Source organism: Eptatretus burgeri, chromosome 16 (genome assembly GCF_056783735.1).
Source record: "Eptatretus burgeri isolate ZD-2024b chromosome 16, Ebu_testis_v1, whole genome shotgun sequence".
Classification (NCBI taxonomy): Eukaryota; Metazoa; Chordata; class Myxini; order Myxiniformes; family Myxinidae; genus Eptatretus; species Eptatretus burgeri.
Genome location: NC_140976.1, coordinates 52,731,451 through 52,751,393, shown reverse-complemented (window position 1 = coordinate 52,751,393; position 19,943 = coordinate 52,731,451). Strand labels below are relative to the sequence as shown.

General features: G+C 48.0%; 1 protein-coding gene across 5 annotated transcripts in view; it reads left to right on the top strand.

The window, feature by feature from the left end:
- The window catches only part of LOC147011072 (phospholipid-transporting ATPase IB-like), a 169,486-nt gene that overhangs the window by 127,462 nt on the left and 22,081 nt on the right, over window positions 1–19,943 (top strand). For 3 of the 5 annotated variants that reach the window (XM_085859049.1, XM_085859047.1, XM_085859048.1), the window contains 9 exons: window positions 2,746–2,884; window positions 11,748–11,812; window positions 12,119–12,324; window positions 14,038–14,221; window positions 14,380–14,526; window positions 16,621–16,695; window positions 17,020–17,142; window positions 19,379–19,457; window positions 19,767–19,828. In XM_085859049.1, coding sequence (XP_085715175.1) covers window positions 2,746–2,884; window positions 11,748–11,812; window positions 12,119–12,324; window positions 14,038–14,221; window positions 14,380–14,526; window positions 16,621–16,695; window positions 17,020–17,142; window positions 19,379–19,457; window positions 19,767–19,828 — 1,080 coding nt within the window. The remainder of the gene's footprint in view (window positions 1–2,745; window positions 2,885–11,747; window positions 11,813–12,118; window positions 12,325–14,037; window positions 14,222–14,379; window positions 14,527–16,620; window positions 16,696–17,019; window positions 17,143–19,378; window positions 19,458–19,766; window positions 19,829–19,943) is intronic. The other 2 variants (XM_085859050.1, XM_085859051.1) reach the window with 2 other exon arrangements.

The window sequence follows — 19,943 nt, the reverse complement described above, 5'->3', positions numbered from 1 at the left end:
GTTAAAAGCTCGCTACTCCCAGGATCCATCGGCAGGTGAAAATATGCATCACGCAGGTCTAGCTTCGTGAAGTATCGACTCCCCGCCAATCGCGCATATATTTCATCGATTGACGGCAATGGATATTGCTCCACGCTGAGCCCCGGGTTAACTGTGGATTTGAAGTCCCCGCACAATCGGACGTCTCCATTCCGTTTCAGCACCGTGACCACCGGGGTGGCCCAATCCGAGCACGACACCCGTTCGATCACTCCACAGGCCTCCAGCCTATCAAGTTCACCCTTGACCTTGTCCCGCAGGGCATATGGCACCGGACGCGGTTTACAAAACCGAGGAATCACCCCCTCCTTCAAGAAGAGTTTCGCCTCCATGCCCTTGAGTTTTCCAAGGTCGTCTCTAAACAACCCTTGATGTCTTTGAAGAATCTCCTCCAACTTATCTTCCCACTGGCTCGGCACGGGTTGCACAAGGTGAACTGCGGCCCAGTCTAGCCTGATGCGGGTCATCCAATCTCGGCCGAGGAGAGACGGCCCCCTCCCCCGTACGACGTACACCCGAAGCGTGGCGACCTGGCCTTGGTACCGCACAGACACGTCTGCCATCCCGACTGGCATTATCTTCTCGCGGGTGTACGTGAACAGCGCGAGGTTTGACCTGATAAGCTTCAAGCCGTTGAGTCTACGCACGGTCTGTTCGCCGATGAGCGACACCGCTGCTCCTGTATCGACCTGGAACGTGATCGGCGTTTCGTTCACTTCGACCTCCACCGTCATCGGGCGCGCCGTCGTCGGGCCAACTGAACCCAGGCTCAACAACGGCCGCTGGTTCCACCCCGAGTCGCGTCGCACATCGCCGTCCACGACTTTAACGGTGGCCGACGCCCCACGGCACACACGCGCCAAATGACCCACCTTGTGACAATTCAAACACATGTTGCCTTTATACGGGCATGCACGGCGCAGGTGTCGACCTCCACATCCCAAGCATGTCCGCGGGGTCACCCTGCCGCACGCGTGGCCGCGCGGCGACGTCCGACCCGCATCGAAGGTCGTGCGCGCGTCCCGGGGTGTTCGCGACCCCGCGTGGCCGGTGATGGCTCGAACATCCCCGCGAGTCTGCTCAACCGCCATGTGTGCTTTAATTTTCTCCACAATGTCCCGAAACGCCAGCCCGTCATCCCGGGGCCTGTTCGGTGCCACTAAATCACCCAGCAGCCGATAATGCTCCGGCGAAAGCGAAGCGAGCAAGATCGACTTCTGCTTGCTCTCGTCGACCACATCGTTCGCGTGGAAATAGCAATCCAATTTATCTGAAAACGATTCGAAGTCGTCCCCGTCGAAAACGGGCATAAGTCCATATGATCCCATCTTCGTCAGTAAACTAGTGTGTACTAGGTGCGGTGGGACGCAAGAAGCACGCGGGCCACCATCTACTCCGCTTTATTGCGCGACCAGAAGCACAGTCCTGCCACCCCTAGCGGGCGAGGCATGATATACGAAAACCCAATCACGTGACACAGCACACATGTGACTTCTGAGGTAAAAAAAAATTTTTTTACCCTGTATGCAGACTTGAGGGGAGAAGGCACTTGCAAATTTTCGCTTCGATGGGTTAAGGAATTCCAGAGAAAACATTATTTAATATTTTTCTTAAATCCAACATGGCGGCCAAAGCATGTGACCTATCAATTCGAAATTAACAAACTTACATCGCATACATTTCCCAAATATAGTTGTGAAATCTCCCCTTCATCGGACCAGCGCTTCTGGAGAAGATGTTTGGAGGTTTTAGGGTTTTTTTTCAAGATGGCCACCAAACCATATGACCTATCAAGAAGAAATTAACAAACTTGAAAAAGGACCTCTTGGCGAATACATCTGTAAAGTTTTGCCTCAATCTGTCCAGCCGTTCTGGAGAAGAATTTTTTTTTTTTTAAAAACATAAAAAAACAAGATGGCGGCCGAATTACGTCATCGATGACGTCAGGAAAAACATTTTCGCCGGTGACTTTAGGAGTAGATGATGCACAAAAAATTTCAGATTTTTCCTATGCGGCGTTCCACTAAACGAATTTTCACCAGTATATCGATTCACCTATGACGTCACTAAAAAATCACACATGTTCCCCATAGGGAGCTTAGTAAAATGTATGAAGCGAAAAATATTTCCATTGCACGGTTTCAGAGATACAGAGGTCCAAAGTTTATCGTTTTTTTCAAGATGGCGCCCGCAACACGTGACCAATGACGTCATAATTATAAACTGAGTGTGCTATCAAAAAGGATACATACTATGGTGAAAATTTCGTGTCGATCGGACTTAGCGTTCCAGAGTAAATGATTTTTAAAGCGAAAAAGGCTGCAAAATGCCGGCGGAAAAAGAATAATAATAATGTATAATGCGTAACAATGATAAACATAAGAAAAACAATAGGGTACTCTGTACTCACAGGGTACCCTGATTCCAACTTGTCACCTTTCACTAAATTCAACTTTTAGAATAAACACCTCTCCTCAACAACCATCACAGAGTCATATGCATAACAAATTATTCCATAATTATCAATTGCAAGCATCAACAACATCATGAACCAATACACCGCCTAAGTCAGTAGTTGCGGAATTTGTGACACGTGGTCTTCCATGTATTTTATAGACACACTGATATAACACAACGGAGCTTGTAGATAATGTAAATCATGGTTTGTGTTTTGTTTGACGTTTACTGTCAACTTTACCTTATAAGGACTTGCGACTCCTGGGAGCAACTGGCATTGAAGATCGTCTGCAGGAGAGCGTCCCTGAGACGATTAACCTGCTCAGTCAGGCTGGAATCAACATCTGGGTGCTCACTGGGGACAAGCAGGAGACCGCCATCAATATTGGTAACTGGCTACTCCCAGCATTACTTGTGGTAACCTTGAACCGTCAAGTGGAAATACTTTGATCATCACGTCTGTAATATGGAATAGGCAAAGCCGAGAAGCGAACATAGAATTCTTCTTATATTCGCTTCTTAAATAGAATATTACCTCAACATTACCTTCACAACAACAACTACACCACCTAGAACAGGATCTCATCTGAAAAAATTAATATTACCTCAACATTATACCTCAACATTACCTTCACAACGACAACTACACCGCCTAGAACAGGATCTCATCTAAAAAAATAATATTACCTCAACATTATACCTATACGTTACCTTCACAACAACTACACCGCCTAGAACAGGATCTCATCTGAAAAAATTAATATTACCTCAACATTACCTTCACAACGACAACTACACCGCCTAGAACAGGATCTCATCTAAAACAATTAATATTACCTCAACATTACACCTCAACATTAAAGCCTGGTGTTGGCGCAGTGGTGAGGGCAGTGGCTTGGGACCCAAAAGGTCCTGAGTTCAAGCCCCGTTGGGACACTGAATATATATATATATATATATATATATATATATATATATATATATATATATATATATATATATATATATATATATATATATATATATATATATATATATATATATATATATAGTCGAAAACACCAGGGGGTTGACTCAGCCTGCCATCCTTCCGAGGTCGGCGAAATGAGTACCAGTTGTACTGGGCCCGGTGTATGCCCTGGTTAGAATAGGTGTACCTAGAGAACATTGTACTTTACGGTACTTCTACATATCGACGGTCCCCTGTGCCAGTGCGCATGCGCAGCCTGAGCCGGAGCCAGGGATGTTGTGGGCGTTTCAACCTGTTCAATACTTGTTTGATTATTGTCGTTCCACGCTAATAAAGTGGTCGAACAAATTGAACTCTGTTCTTATTTTTAATCAAACAACTTGATGCAGTCGAGTAAAGATCGTCGGTGCTGAGGAGGACACGACTGGGTGAAAACGGACCACGAGAACGTCGACAGTGAGTTTGGATTTCTCGGGTACTGTACCCAATCTTCGCCCCCAGGACACTGTGCACACGTGTGCATCACCGAAAATAGAACGTTTACTCCAGAATAACTGTTCCTATGGTGCCGGTGGAAGCAGAGTGCCCGATCGAGGGTTGTGACTATATGGCTACACACGCAGAGGCGGCAGTGGTGGCGGCCATGCTGAGTATCCATGCCGCTGTGCACGTCGCCGCCCTCAGGGCGGCGAGCTCGAATGCCAAGATGGAGAAACTCAAGCGTCCCTCCATAGCACTGGCCGGAATGGGCGAGGCCTGGTCGTACTTCATAACCCGCTGGGGCGAATACAAAACAGGTACGAAGCTTGTCGGACCCGACATAGTCGCGCAGCTACTGGAGTGCTGTGAGGAGGAGCTGAGAAAGGACCTCACTCTCGCGGCGGGTCGGAGCCTCGTGGGCAGCGATGAAGAAGACGTCCTCGCCGCCATGAAGGCGCTCGCAGTCCGGACGGAGAACACGATGGTAGCTCGAGTGGCCCTGTCTATCATGCGGCAGAGACACGAGGAGCCCGTCCGGTCGTTCCACGCCCGCATCAAGGGGCAGGCGGACACGTGCAAGTATGAAATGAAGTGCACCAAGGCGGGGTGCGATCAGGTCAACGACTTCACGGAAGAGATATTGCGCAATGTGGTTGCCCGTGGCATCGCGGACCAAGCAATACAACTTGACCTACTCGGTGAGAAGAACCAGGACATGCCATTAAAGGACATGATAGAGTATATCGAGGCCAAAGAGTCTGCAAAACGCTTGGCATCGCGCCTGCTTGACACTCAGAGCACGGACGCGATCAGTAGTTCGTATCGGCGGGGAAAGCAACAGGACGTCCGCGCCAGAGTAGGAGCCAGGCCGGAAAAACGGAAGGCCAAGCCCGAAGGAGTATGCATCTACTGCGGCGAGGTGGGCCACGCAAAACGCCTCAATGGCGCGCCAGACGCGCCGAGTGCCCCGGATACGGTAAAAAGTGCCGGAAGTGTGACCACCAGAATCACCTCGACAAGGCGTGCCTGGGCGGCCGATCGGCAAGACCCCCATCTAAGGAGACCGACGGGATGTACGACGAGCAGACGGCAGCCTTCGTCGAGCTATGCACAGTCACCATGGCCAGCACAGAGGACGAAATGCGCGCGCTTCCCCTCGCTCACCACCTGTACGATGATATGTGCGATAAGTGGATGAAACGCATATCCGACCCGCAGCCATACGTCAACCTCACTCTCACCAACAAGCGCGAGGATTACAAAGCGCTGGGTTTTAACCTCCTGAAACACACCCGCGCGGTAACCCTACCCGCTATGGCAGACACGGGGTGCCAGAGCTGCCTGATCGGCATTAAAGTCGTCCAACAAATGGGCCTGAGTACTGAGGACCTCATACCTGTATCCATGACCATGAAGGCCGCAAACAACAAAGGAATTTGTATCCTCAGAGCCGTGGTAGTCAGATTCGCCGGTAACAGTGACGACGCTCGGAGATTGGAGACGCGCCAAATCGCGTACGTGACGGACTCTTCAGACCGCATATTCCTCTCCCGCGCGGCCTGCATGGACCTGGGAATGATCTCGGACAGATTCCCGACACTCAGAGAGGTGAATCTGACGACCTCGGAATTGTGCGACTGCCCGCGACGCGCGGAGCCGCCGACCAAGCCAACCGCACTCCCCATGCCAGCGACCGAGGCCAACAGAGAGGCACTACAGTCACATTTACTCAGGATGTATGCTCAGAGCACATTCAACACGTGCCCACACCAGCCACTACTGAGAATGACCGGCCTGCCACTACGTCTTATGCTCAGTGAGAACGCGACACCGGTTGCCCATCACACTCCCATCTCCGTGGCCATACATTGGCAAGATGAGGTAAAAGCAGGCCTCGACTAGGACGTTCGGCTCGGCGTGTTGGAGGAAGTACCCGTCGGCACGCCGGTGACATGGTGTCACCGCATGGTAATTTGCGCGAAAAAGAATGGCAAGCCGCGACGCACCGTCGACTTTCAGGCCTTGAACAAGCATGCGTTCCGCGAGACCCACCACACCCAATCCCCGTTCCACCAGGCGAGACGCGTACCTAACGGGAAGCGCAAGACAGTATTTGACGCATGGAGCGGTTACCATAGCGTCCGCCTACACGAGGACGACCGCCACAAGACGACCTTCATCACTCCATGGGGGCGCTACCGGTACCTATCTGCCCCACAAGGGTATATGGCATCGGGGGACGGTTACTCACGACGATACGATGACATCGTCGCGGACATTGGTAACAAGACCAAGTGCGTAGATGACACGCTACTATGGTCAGACACGATTGAGGGGAGCTACTTCCAGGCGGTCCAATGGCTGGATATATGCGGCCGGAATGGAATCATCCTCAACCCGGAGAAGTTTGTCTTCAGCGCACTCACGGTGGACTTCGCGGGCTTCACCATCACCATGACCGACGTGCGACCGTGCAGCCGCTACCTGGAAGCAATCCACGATTTCCCACAACCGCGTAACATCACCGATGTCAGATCGTGGTTCGGGCTTGTCAACCAGGTGGCATACGCCTTTAGTATGGCCGAACGAATGCAGCCATTCCGGAAGCTCCTGAAAAGTGGAGAACGCTTCCAGTGGTCCATGGAGTTAGAGGACATATTCCGCGAGTCGAAAGACGTGATCGTACAAGAAATCGAACACGGTGTCCGCATATTTGACAAAACTAAGCCAACATGCATCGCCACGGACTGGTCGAAGGAGGGAATCGGATTCTGGTTGCTTCAAAAGCACTGCCGATGCGTGCCAGTTAGACCATTCTGCTGCACTCATGGATGGAAAATAACCCTGGTCGGCAGCAGATTTACACACGCGGCAGAATCCAGATACGCGCCCATAGAGGGCGAGGCTCTCGCAGTCGCGGACGCCTTGGACAAGGCGCGCTACTTCGTACTGGGCTGCGAGAACCTGATCGTTGCGGTAGACCACAAACCACTGCTGAAACTCCTGTCGGACAGAGCACTTGACGACATACCCAACCCCCGCCTCAGGAACCTCAAGGAGAAGACCCTGCGTTATCGTTTCCGCATCATACATATCCCGGGCATGAAGAACAAGGCGGCAGATGCCATGTGGCGCAGGCCGGTCGGCACCACGCGACCTCCACTCATGAACCTTCCAGATGACAATGCCACCATAGCGACCCACCTCCAACCAAGCACGCACACCGACGTCCTGTCTCTCCTACGCCAAACTGAGCCGGAGTATGACGACGACGACGTCGAGGAGGACAACCTGGCATGGTGCGCCGCGGGCCTCGAATTATTGCGATCAGTAACATGGGATCGCGTCAGGGAAGCCACCAGCAGCGATGGCGATATGCACATATTGGAGGGAATGACAATGAACGGCATCCCCGACTCAAAAATCGAGATGCCAGAGACAATTCGCGACTATCACCAGTACCGCGAGAACATTACATCGACAGATGGAGTGATCCTATACAAGGACCGAGTAGTCATAACACCCTCACTCCGCGGCGATGTGCCGAGCGCCCTACACGCTGCCCACCAGGGCGTATCAATGATGACCGCCCACGCAGAATCCTCTGTATTCTGGCCAGGCATGTCGGCCGACATCAGCGCCACTCGGAAAAACTGTGAACACTGCCACCGGATGGCACCATCACAGCCTGGAGCGCCACCAACTCCACCTATCCCGGTCGTTTACCCCTTTCAGGCAGTGTGCTCGGACTTCTTTGTACACAGGGGTGCACACTACCTTGTGACGGTGGACAGATACTCGAACTGGCCGATCATCTCAAAGTCGACGGGTGGCGCCGCCGGACTCATAAACCACTTACGTCGCGTCTTCGTGACGTACGGGACACCAGCAGAGCTCGCGTCGGATGGGGGACCGGAGTTCACCTCCACCGAGACCAGGTCATTCCTGCACAGATGGGGCGTACACCACCGCTTGTCATCGGTGGCCTTCCCTCACAGCAACTGTCGCGCGGAGATTGGAGTTAAGACAATGAAACGACTTATCACGGACAACACCAGCCCGCAGGGAGAACTTGACACTGACGCTGTGCAGAGAGCGATACTACAATATCGTAACACGCCTGACCCTGACACGAAGATCTCCCCGGCAATGTGTGTCTTCGGCCGCCCGATACGCGATTTCATCCCAATTATCCCCGGGAAGTACAGACCGCACGGACACTTGGCATGAGACCCTGAAAGCGAGGGAGGAGGCCCTCCGCAAACGTCATATCCGCACAGCCGACACCTGGGCAGAACACACCAAACGCCTTCCGCCACTTGCTGTAGGGGACCTAGTCTGCGTACAGAACCAGACAGGATTCCACCCAAAAAAATGGGACAAGGCAGGCAGTATCGTGGAGGTATGCCAACACTACCAATACGTGATCAAGATCGACGGCTCGGGCAGAGTCACACTTCGGAACAGGAAATTCCTGCGCAAGTTTAGCCCAGTTCGCAATGACCAGCTGCCACCCCGGTCTATCTATGATGATCTAGCAACCCGCATCACTGTACCTGCACCCGTTGTAACACCGCAACTGCCTGACCTCGACAGCGAACCCGTGACATCTGCGACGCCAACGGGGCCCACGACGGCACTGACGTCAGTATGCACACCCCGGCGCAAGACGACACCCGTTTCAGACACGCCAGCAGCACCAGGACGAGGAACACCGAGGCGCGCGATCCTTCAGACGCCACCATCGGCCCCTGAAACCCCGAGAGCCCCATCCCCACTGGGGCCCGATGTGACACCACCAGCACCAGCAATAGGTCAACGCCGATCCACCAGAGCGACCAGCGTGCCTGCCTAGTGGGAGAGGGGGAAGGGTAGAAGTGTGGAGGTGAGAGTTGGAACTCTGAATGTTGGGACGATGACTGGCAAATGGCGAGAGTTGGCTGATATGATGGAGAGAAGAAAGGTGGACATAAGGATGTTGAAGATGGAGCCGCCAGGCAGAAGGAGAAGAGGAAGGCCAAAGAAGAGATTCATGGATACAGTGAGGGCGGACATGCGGGTGGTTGGAGTGTCAATGGAAGATGTGGAGGATAGAGCGAAATGGAGACGGTTGATCCGCTGTGGCGACCCCTAACGGGAGCAAGCCGAAATTCTGTTCTTACCTTCACCACCCACCAACATAACCTTCACAACAACTACACAGCCGAGAACAGGATCTCATCTAAAAAAATTTATATTACCTCAACATTATACCTCAACATTACCTTCACAACAACAACTACACCGCCGAGAACAGGATCTCATCTAAAAAAAATAATTTTACCTCAGCATTATCTTCACAATGACAACGACACCGCCTAGAACAGGATCTCATCTAAAAAATTAATATTACCTCAGCATTACCTTCACAACAACAACAACACCGCCGAGAACAGGATCTCATCTGAAAAAATAAATATTACCTCAACATTACCTCCACAACAACAACTACACCGCCTAGAACAGGATCTCATCTAAAAAAAATAAATATTACCTCAACATTACCTTCACAACGACAACTACACCACCTAGAACAGGATCTCATCTAAAAAAAATTAATACTAGAAGCGAACGTAGAATTCTTCTTACATTCGCTTCTGACTTTACCTATAACTTGTTCACAACTGTATACGCAATTCCGGTTACTTCGGCCTGGATTCGGGATCAGCGATCAAATAACGTAAATCACGATTAAAAAATATTTTTTGATGATGCGGGAGATATCTTTATTAAAATCAGTGGAGGAAATATACACCATGTCTGATATTATTAGGGTCTTTCATGTCTCCGACGATGCCTTTATCTCCCGGCATGCACCATTCCCCATGAAAAAAACCAGAAGCAAAAAAAAAGGAGGGCAAAATAGTCATAGCCAACGACACGGATTCCAAATTGCTCGGGTATTGTGCTGTTGTTGTTTTTCCTATTCTCTCATGTGCACGCGTTAAGTATGAAGCTCACTTCTTTCGTTATAATAAAATAAGAAAATAAGAAAATACAAGGTATAAATAGAGAAATCATGCTGTATATTCTCAAGTGATTACTGGAGACTGAGCAAATGAGTTTATGAGGAAATAGAAAAGGGATTTTTATTATTATTTTTTTTAAAGAAAGAGCAAAGAATATTGAGAGTTTAACTATTTTCAGACATCACCAGGTGTGCTAAACCTTTGCAAGCGAAACCAAGTTCAATTTTAAGCTCAACTTTAATAGTTGCTCCCCTTCCCTTCCCCTCTCTCCCTCCCCCACCTCTCCCCCACCTCATCTCTCACCCCCTACCTCCTCTACCCCACCTCCCACCCCCTCTTCCCAACCCCCTCTCCCCCACCCCTCTCTCCCCCCACCTCCTCTCCCCCACCCCCTCTCTCCCCTCTCTCCCCCCCACCTCCTCTCCCCCACCCCCTCTCTCCCCCACCTCCTCTCCCCCACCCCTCTCTTCCCCCACCTCCTATCCCCCACCCCTTTCCCCCCACCTCCTATCCCCCCACCCCTTTCCCCCTCCTCTGTCCCCCCACCAACCACCTTTCTCCACCCCACTTCACACCCCCTCTCTCCCCCTACCTCCCACCGCCTCTCCCCCCCACCTTCTCTGTCCTCCCTACCTCCCACCACCTCCTCTCCCCCACCCCCACCCCCTCTCTCCCACCCCTCTCTCCCACCCCTCTCCCACCCCCCACCACCACCACCTCCTCTCCCTCTCTCCCACCCCCTCTCTCCCCCTACCTCCCACCGCCTCTCCCCCCACCTTCTCTGTCCTCCCTACCTCCCACCACCTCCTCTCCCCCACCTCCTCTCTCCCACCCCCTCTCTCCCACCCCTCTCCCACCCCCCACCACCACCACCTCCTCCCCTCTCTCCCACCCCCTCTCTCCCACCCCCTCTCCCACCCCTCTCCCACCCCCCACCACCACCACCTCCTCTCCCTCTCTCCCACCCCCTCTCTCCCTCCCCACTAGTTCATTCTTCCCTTTAAAAAAGGTTTTATATGAAGTCAAATGAAGAAAAACTTTAGATTTGATTTCCAATTTCAAAATGATCATTAAATTATCAAAAGGTGGATGGAGGTGATGTTTTCACCTCTGTCTGTCTGTCTGTCTGTGAGCAGTGTATCTCAAAAGGTTATGGACGGATTCGGACAAAACTTGACAGATAGGTTGGGTGTGTGACAAGGAAGGATTGTTTCAATTTTGGTGATGCTCCGGATCCGGATCCGAGTATTTTTAAAAAAAATTTCCAAAGTGATTCTTCACCATTTAGAGATCGTGCCAAAAATGATATGGAGCACAATATCTCAAAAAGTTACGGACGGATTTGGACGAAACTTGGTGACCGAGTTGGGTAGGTGATGAGAACAAGCCGATTCGATTTTGGTTCAGTTCCAGATGCATATCCGGCCTCTCGGTGGGAAACAAAACATAAACTGTTCAGCCTGACAGGTGAGCACTCCACCGAGTGTCGTTCTAGTTCTTCTTTGCTTCCACTATAAACTTTATATTTTGTCCTCAATATCCACAGTTACCTTCGTTATGCCCTCGTTGTGGGAAGGATAAGAGCACAATGAATGAATTCCAGTATTACATGGGATTTGATCCCGGAGTTGCACGGATTACCTGTTGGCTGTGCATTACAGACAGAAAACATTGGCTCACCCATGGTACTGTTAGGTGGAAAAACATCAGATTTATGGTGGATAAAGTTTAATAACTGTTTATTAGAAATAAAACAGAGATTTACAGCGAGATGTAAACGTTCTGATCCTTAGGCTACTCTACGCATCTCCTCAGCCAAGACATGATTCTGATTTCTGTGAACACTGGGAACCGCGAGGTAGGCAACGCACCGACACACCACAAATAAAACACCTGGATATCATGTGCTGCATCATACTTTTCCTGTTTTCACAACCTCCAAACAAATTCATGTTTATATGACAGCATATTTAAATCGTGTTGGCTTGCTGCTGTGAATACCTGTCCAACAGAGCACAATATTAATTTTGGTCAACAAGTTTTAAAAGAAATCTGAATTCAAAGCCAAGCCAAAAGGTTCTACCTTATCGTTCTCGTTCTCTCTTTCTCTTTCTCTTTCTCTTTCTCTTTCTCTTTCTCTTTCTCTTTCTCTCTCAATCATCAGGACATCAAGCTGCTATTGAAAGAGCAAATGGCAACTTTGGAAAAAAAGGAAGAGAGCAACGGAATAGAAGCTGATGAAGGAGGATGGAAAAACCAAGGACGTGCTCTCATCATTGATGGCAGGTCTTTGGTTTTTGCAATGGAGGAAGGAATGCGGTCCAGCTTCCTACATATCGCCATTGCATGCCGTGCAGTCATCTGTTGCAGGTAAATTTGTGGAATCAACTGCTGCTTACTATATGTGTACGAGCTATTCCATGTGGGCTTCTTCATGTAGAGACACACACACACACACATACACACACACACACACACACACACACACACACACACACACACACACACACACACACACATACACATACACACACACACACACACACACACACACACACACACACACACACACCAGGATGGTTCAGAGGTAGCATGCTTCTCTTTATGTCTGGAGTAGATTCTCAGTGCAATTGCAAGCTGTCAGATTGGTGCTTCTCAAACAGGATGTTGCATCATAAAGTGTGCTGTCCCTTGGATAGACATTCATCTGGGGTACCCTGTCTGCTAGCATTACTTGGGGATGTTAAAGATCCCATGGTGTCTTTTTTTGAAGAGTAGAAGAGTCTTCACTGGCCCGCTGAACAAATTACAAACGCTTGCCATTTTCAGTCGAATATCAAGACTCACTGTCAGGGTTGATGAAAGACTTAGGTCAAAAATTTTTCTGGCCGACCTCATAATTAGGGCCATTAAAGTAGCAGCATGGACCCGCACACACGTACACAAAAGGGCACATCCAACTAATATTTGGAATCAGATATACTCTGCCAAATTTGTATCGAACAGGTGAGAGCAGACCTGGTCTCAGGTGCTATTTCGTCTGCTTTCTCACAGACGTCTTCAGTCCAAGACTCCGGGCCCTAGTACGTCGCCACTTTCATTCCCATACAATTACTGGTCATGTGTTGGTGCAAGGAGTGAATTAAAGGAGTGTTTTAGACCTCAGGCATAAACACTCTCATCATCGTTGATGGTCTGCTTTGCCCCGTTGTTCATTTTGCATGATCTGGTGGTAACATGTACGCAAGCAAGGAGTCGTGTGTGCACGTTTTTGTTTTCGTAAATTAATACTATACAGTGCTGTGTATGATTTTGTAACAAAAATGTGTATTTTTATATTTATATTAGCCCCCGTACTTTTTTGGCATCACTTGGACGAGTGAGAGCATATCCTCCTTCGATCGTTTTGAATGCCCGAAGTAATATATATATATATATATATATATATATATATATATATATATATATATATATATATATATATATATATATACATATATGAAAGTAAAAGTGTTGACAAGCCGGTAGGCGGCAATGGGTCGCCAAGCAGGAGGTAAAGTATTCCATATATCACAAAAACCGGAATATATTTGATAGAGCATCACCTGTAGATCATTCATGCCAAACTTCATAACCATACGTGGGATAATGGCTTTCGGAATTGATTTTGCGTGAACGGTACCGATTTTGAAGGTTTTTCGGTTGTTGCTCAGGAACCAAAGCGTCCCTAGCAACCATCACAATTTCCAAAGCACTAGGTCATAAGATGTACCTACCACCCGAGTTTGGTCAAAATCCACCCACGTTTACTACCAATTATGCTGATGACAAACAAACAAACATCCAAACAAACATCCAAACAAACAGACAGAATTACTGACTATAAGGGTCACCTATTTCGGCGACCCAATAGTCCAGGTAATTTAAACTCAAAATTGAAATCTTTTTGAAGAAAAAACAAAAAAAATTGGTGCGATAATCTTAAATTATGTACAGATTTTATACTAATGCCTTCAATTGTCATAGTCGGCACAAATCTGTGCACAACCCTTCACCGGTGTTGAACCCTCACATCCCCGGCAGAGTTTCGCCTCTGCAGAAGGCCGAGATCGTCGAAGCCGTGAAACGCATGGTCCGCTCGGTGACGCTGGCTGTTGGTGACGGTGCGAATGATGTGGGTATGATCCAGGCAGCTCATGTCGGGGTGGGTATTAGCGGAAACGAGGGACTTCAAGCTGTCAACTCGTCTGACTACGCCATTGCACAGGTGTTTGTTTTAACACTTAACCCGAGTTAAGATGTCAGACTACACGACAGTGCATACAACAGTTGTACAAAACAGTTTTCTTTCGGTTTGGTCCAACTGTACGGACATCTCAATTGAAAAGTCAAACCCTAATGGGAAGGGCGTTTTTTTTTAAATAGAATCAGTGCCGAGATACCTCTTCGTCTGTGTCTCAGTTCAGCCACCTGCAGAAGCTGATTCTGGTTCATGGAGCATGGAGCTACACGCGTGTCGCCAAATGCATCCTGTACTGCTTCTACAAGAACATCGTGCTGTACATCATCGAAGCAAGTATCCGCAGGACAACTACAAAGCATGACTCGGGCTCTGCCAGTTTAGTGCTAAGTGTGCTCTCGATCGTTATGCTCGATGAAAAATTGAAGTTGCTCAGTGGTATAAGATTTTTTTTTTCTTCCCCTGAACACTTCCTAGATTTATGTCAAAACCAATATCAGAATATTTTACATGAGTAGAGATTTTTTTATTGCTACATCTGTTTCATGATGCAGTTAATTTACACTATATCCTTTAACCCGAGCTCTCGTCTCTTATTTCCATAATAAAGAAGACTCGTTAAGATTCAAAAGCTCGAATAGGACATTTTGATAAAACAAAAACAATAAATAAATAGGATTTTTTTTTTTTTTAATTATCTTATCAACTTTATCTCAAATAATTTGTCCGAATGATTCTGCAACATTCATGTATTCAAAGGTTTACAGATCAGTATTAAATGGAAAACTACAAATTCATTTAATCAGACTCGGTGTCTGGGAGTGTCTGCAAGGTCGGCAGGTCGAACCATGGCCAAACCATACCAACAACTTTTTAAAAAAATGGTACGTGCTGCTTCCTTACTTGACACTCAGCATATAAAAAGGATAGATCATGGACAAACAACCATAGGTTGGCAACGGATAGACAATCATAGGTTGGCAACCATTGTGGAGGCTTGATGGGTCTAATAGCATCCTCCTGCATTGAGGTTCTTTATCTCTGTCTTTATGATGAGCAATACTCTTCACGGAGCATTGGTGCCACCGAAGCAGCTTCCTGAGCAAGGGTTATATTGAGTGGTTTGCTGTTGCCTTCCCAACAGAATAGTTGGGGCAGGAATTTGGAATTTGGCCATGGTGCCGGCGATGGCTCACTTTCTCTTTGCGAAGGACACCATGGAATCTTTAACGTCCACCAACTGATTTCGGCAGACAGGACTCCCATTTAACACCCCACTGAGGGACAGCAGACACATTGATGAATCACCCTGCATGTGAAACACCAGGATGACAGTTTATTGCTGGGTTAGGATTCAAACCCAGGCGAGACAGCTTAGAGGTGAGTGTGCATACCTCTAGGCCATGCAGCCTTGGAGTTCCTTATAAGGGAACTACAAGTAATAATTATCATAAATCAAGTATTGAGGTCGGCCTGTTGTTGGCTTCATGGTTAAGGTGGCTGGCTTAAAATCCTGGGGTCTTGAGTTCAAGCCTCTGTTGGGCTGCTGAATTAACACCAGGTAGGGTTGACGCAGCCCTTCATCCTTCCGAGGTCAGTGAAATGAGTAGCATTGTGCTGGTAAGAGGGGCATTGCATCAGCCGCAAAGCCGCACACCCAGAAGATGATGCAGCCAAGCAGCCACAGCCTGCATATGAATAAAAAATATAATGCATCGAGGTGGGTATGGTTGTGGCTGCATGGCAAGGACACCAGACTGATAAACCTAGAGGATGTGAGTTGATATCCAGCTAAAGTATTTGGACTTGGATTCCAAGCTTCAGGAAACTGAGATAATTGTAGGAGAATTACCAGGTTACTAGCAAGTTGTCAAAAAAACCCACAACTAGCTCATCAACAACCTTCAGTAAATGAGATCATGTAACTTCTCAACACGAGATAATGAAATTTGTTCTCACCAGAAGGAAAAAAACGAAAACATCTGCGGTTGTTTATTTTGCTATTCTGGCCATCCATCGGAGTTACCACACAGTATCACTTTGTTTAGCTCGTATACCCATCCAAACACTGTCCTTGATGAAGTCAAACAACGTTTTTTCCCGGACAACTCTGAACCAGGTGCTCCATGCCATTAGATATGCAGCGAAATATCTTAGCCGAACAGTCTACCTCGTAATCATCTGATCGACAACGTGATTTTTTTTTGACCATCCATGCCATTTTTTCCCATTCACTTTATAACGTGTGAGGTTTTCGCGGTAAGTAGACGCATAGCTACACTAATTGTCATGGTGCTGTCAGCAAAGTCCTTTTTAATAATTTTTTGGGGAAATACAATGTCGTTTTCGTTTTTGCAGCTATATGGCTTGTTATCGAATTTCCAGGTGTACAATTTTCTTACACAGCCCACCTGACCTTTCCGCAGCTCTGGTTTGCATTCACAAATGGCTTCTCTGGTCAAATCCTTTTCGAACGCTGGTGCATTGGCCTCTATAATGTGGTAAGTGTTCTTCGAGACGTCTTGTTATCAAAAGAACGAACTGTCTGCTTGAAGCCATATCGAGAGATTCATTAGGCTTGTGGAGTGGGACAATTTTCACATCAAAATTTCTTCTGAGACTTTTCATGAACTAAGAGAAAACATATATGGAATTTTTTTTTTTTAAAAAGGGAGATTTCAACTTGATTTTCCTTGATTTTCTTTCATTTCGTTCTTTTAAATATGCACAGCATGACTCGTCTTGCCCATCAAACTAATCACCGTGTTTCTCATGCCGAGGTGCCCTCGATAACATGCAAAACATTTATTTTTCTTCCTCAACAGTTGTTCACCGCCTTACCACCTTTTGTTTTGGGAATCTTCGAGCAGACGAGCAGCAAAGAGAAGCTTCTTCAGTTTCCAGCACTATACAAGAGGTCACAGAATGGAGAGGACTTCAACTCGAAGGTGAATAGGACCCCCCCCCCCCAAAAGCTCTCCAAACCAGAAGCACAGTACCTACAGATGCCAATGGGCAAAAATGGACAGATTTGGACTTTCAATATGTGACTCATCACTTGTTGTAGAACTATAAACACCCACTCCATTCAGGAGCATCATGAGGTCGGGGGGAGAGTGGAGCAAATATATTTTGTGTTGTGGCTAATAATCCCCCCCATCTGCAGTTGGGGTCAGTTAACCACTTGCAATGTGGCATGTGTACAGGTGGTGGGAGGTTAGTTTCTAAGCCCCCCGTCTAAGCCCCCACAAAAACCCAAATTCCCAAAAGTAAAATTGCCACCCAAGTCTTTCTGTCTACTAAGACCCCATAGAAGCCATTTAAACAATAAAATCGCTTTTGGCACGCAATTCCCACAGGACCACGTTTCAGGTACACGGTGAACCTGACTAATACGAGCAAATACCACCCCACCCGTAGCTTTGCTGACGGGAACATTGAGATGGGGCAAAAAATATGGGAGAGATAGAGAGGGGTAGGGGGAGATTGAGGAGGGAGGGGAAAAGAGAGGTGGGAGGGGGAAAAAGGGAGGGAGGAGGAAAAAGGAGGGAGAGAGGGGAAAAAGGGGAGGGGAGAGTGAATGAGGAGTGATGGGGGAAGGGATGGTAGCGAGAGGTGAGAGGAAAGGAAGGCAGACTTGTGGTGGAGCATCAATTCCGATTCATACCATCTCATCAAAATGATTCTGCATAGAATAACAGTGAATATGAAAACAAAATAATATCTGAAATCTATTTTCTCCTAGTCATACTATAAATACCACTCATAGACAAACACCGCCCGGCCATATCTCGAGAGGCCAAAAAACATGGCTGTTTCAGACCCCAGCAAGGTTACCCAGGAAACGCCTTAAGACCCCAGACAGTGAGGTAGCCGAGTATCGCCTGCTGAAGGTGTAATTAACTAAGACCGTTAATTATCTTCAAAAGGGGTGTTTTAATTAACCCAAACACCCAATTATCTCTCTGCACTTCCTTGGAGTTTTCTTGGTGTACATGCAAAGTTTCAGGCTGCTCGTTTTTTTAGTTTTGGAGTTATGGAGGAGACACACTGACACACACCCACACACACACGCCCGCACGCACGCACACACACACAGCCTTTTATTAGTATAGACTAGCAGAGTTACGAGGTGTTTCCCGAGGGGGAGACTCACGATATGGCGGCAAGGGGGAGGCAGCGCTCTTTGCCACCTCCCTCTCGTTAGGAAATGATTGGACCGGAGACTGCACCGAATAACACATTCAATTGGAGTGAAGATGAGGGTGGCAGCTTTGGTGGAACAGAACCGCACATGTTGTGCCGTTAGATATGCATTGGTGATGCAACCTGACCCTACAGCTATGGCATTTTTGATGAGGCTGAGGGCCGCACACGTTGCATCTGGTGTTGCGCTGATCCACATGCATGTGGGACGCGGTCTGGCCATGCAGCCTAGACTGCTTTATCGACTCCATCCCATCGAGGGTGGGATCGAGCTTTGGTGGGGTCAAGGACCACGCTGAATATAAGTTTTGGTGCGGCCAAGGCATTTGGGACATGGCTTAGCTGTGCAGCTTAGTGCGCTTCATCGATTCCCTCAGCTTGGTATGCTTTGTCCCTCCTGCCAAGGACGACTCCCTTTTGCCAGCTCCATCTTGCCGTGGACGGATGGGACTGAAATTCTGTGAGACCGTGTGTGGAGATAGTGACCAGTAAGCAGCGGTGTTCCTTGTCTGAGAAAGCGGGGATGTCCTCGGGTGGGATCAGGCAAACCTCCGAAGGTGGAGGGGAAAACGGAGCACGAATGAGACCACGGCTTGGTTCATGAGTTGCATGGTTGCTTGCTCGGTTGGAGATGGGTGCTTAGAGACCAGAGAAGGCTCCATTCAGTTATGGGGCATGCATGTAGAGATGGGGTCCGGTGGCAGCAGACGGGACATACACACACAAAAACACACGGAGGTGGACATTTTGAGACCTGAGAGGGCTCCATTTCACCTTCTGAAATCCACATGTGGAGATAAAAACTAACAACACACACACACACACACACACACACACACACACACACACACACACACACACACACACACACACACACACACACACACACACACACACACACACACACACCTTATATAAAATACTGCAGTAGGATAAGCCTGTTGAATGTCACCCCCCCACCCCCTTCTTCCAAATCAGATATTTTGGCTTCATTGTCTCAACGGACTCTTCCACTCCATCGTGCTGTTCTGGGCACCACTGAAAGCTATCGATCATGGTATGCTTATTTCCGATGCCGCTCTGTTTTGTATCCTGACATTCCTTCATTCTAGTGATTCGTTTAAAGCTGATATTTTCAGGTTTCCATCAAAAACAAAAACAAATGGCAGCTTAAATAATTCATTGAAGAAACCGTTCTTCATTGTGTCATGGCTGCTCATTTTAATGGTCGTTAACAGCATGTCTTCCAACACAGGAGAGTCTTGTTAGTCTCGTCTGATGTGTAGGATGACATTTGATACGTTAATGATGAGCAGAAATACAATGGATATACAAACTGCTTATTTTTTGGGGATTCATCTCTTAGATGTGGCTTTTCTTTCCGGAAAAACACACGACTACCTCTTCTTGGGCAACATAGTTTACACGGTAAGACATCCAGCTTCTTTATTTTCCTTCGCTTTTATTTTTTCTTCCAATATCGAAAATTGGTTTTGTGTTACCTTCCTTAAGTACGTGCAAACAAGAAGGTTCTCAAGTTGCG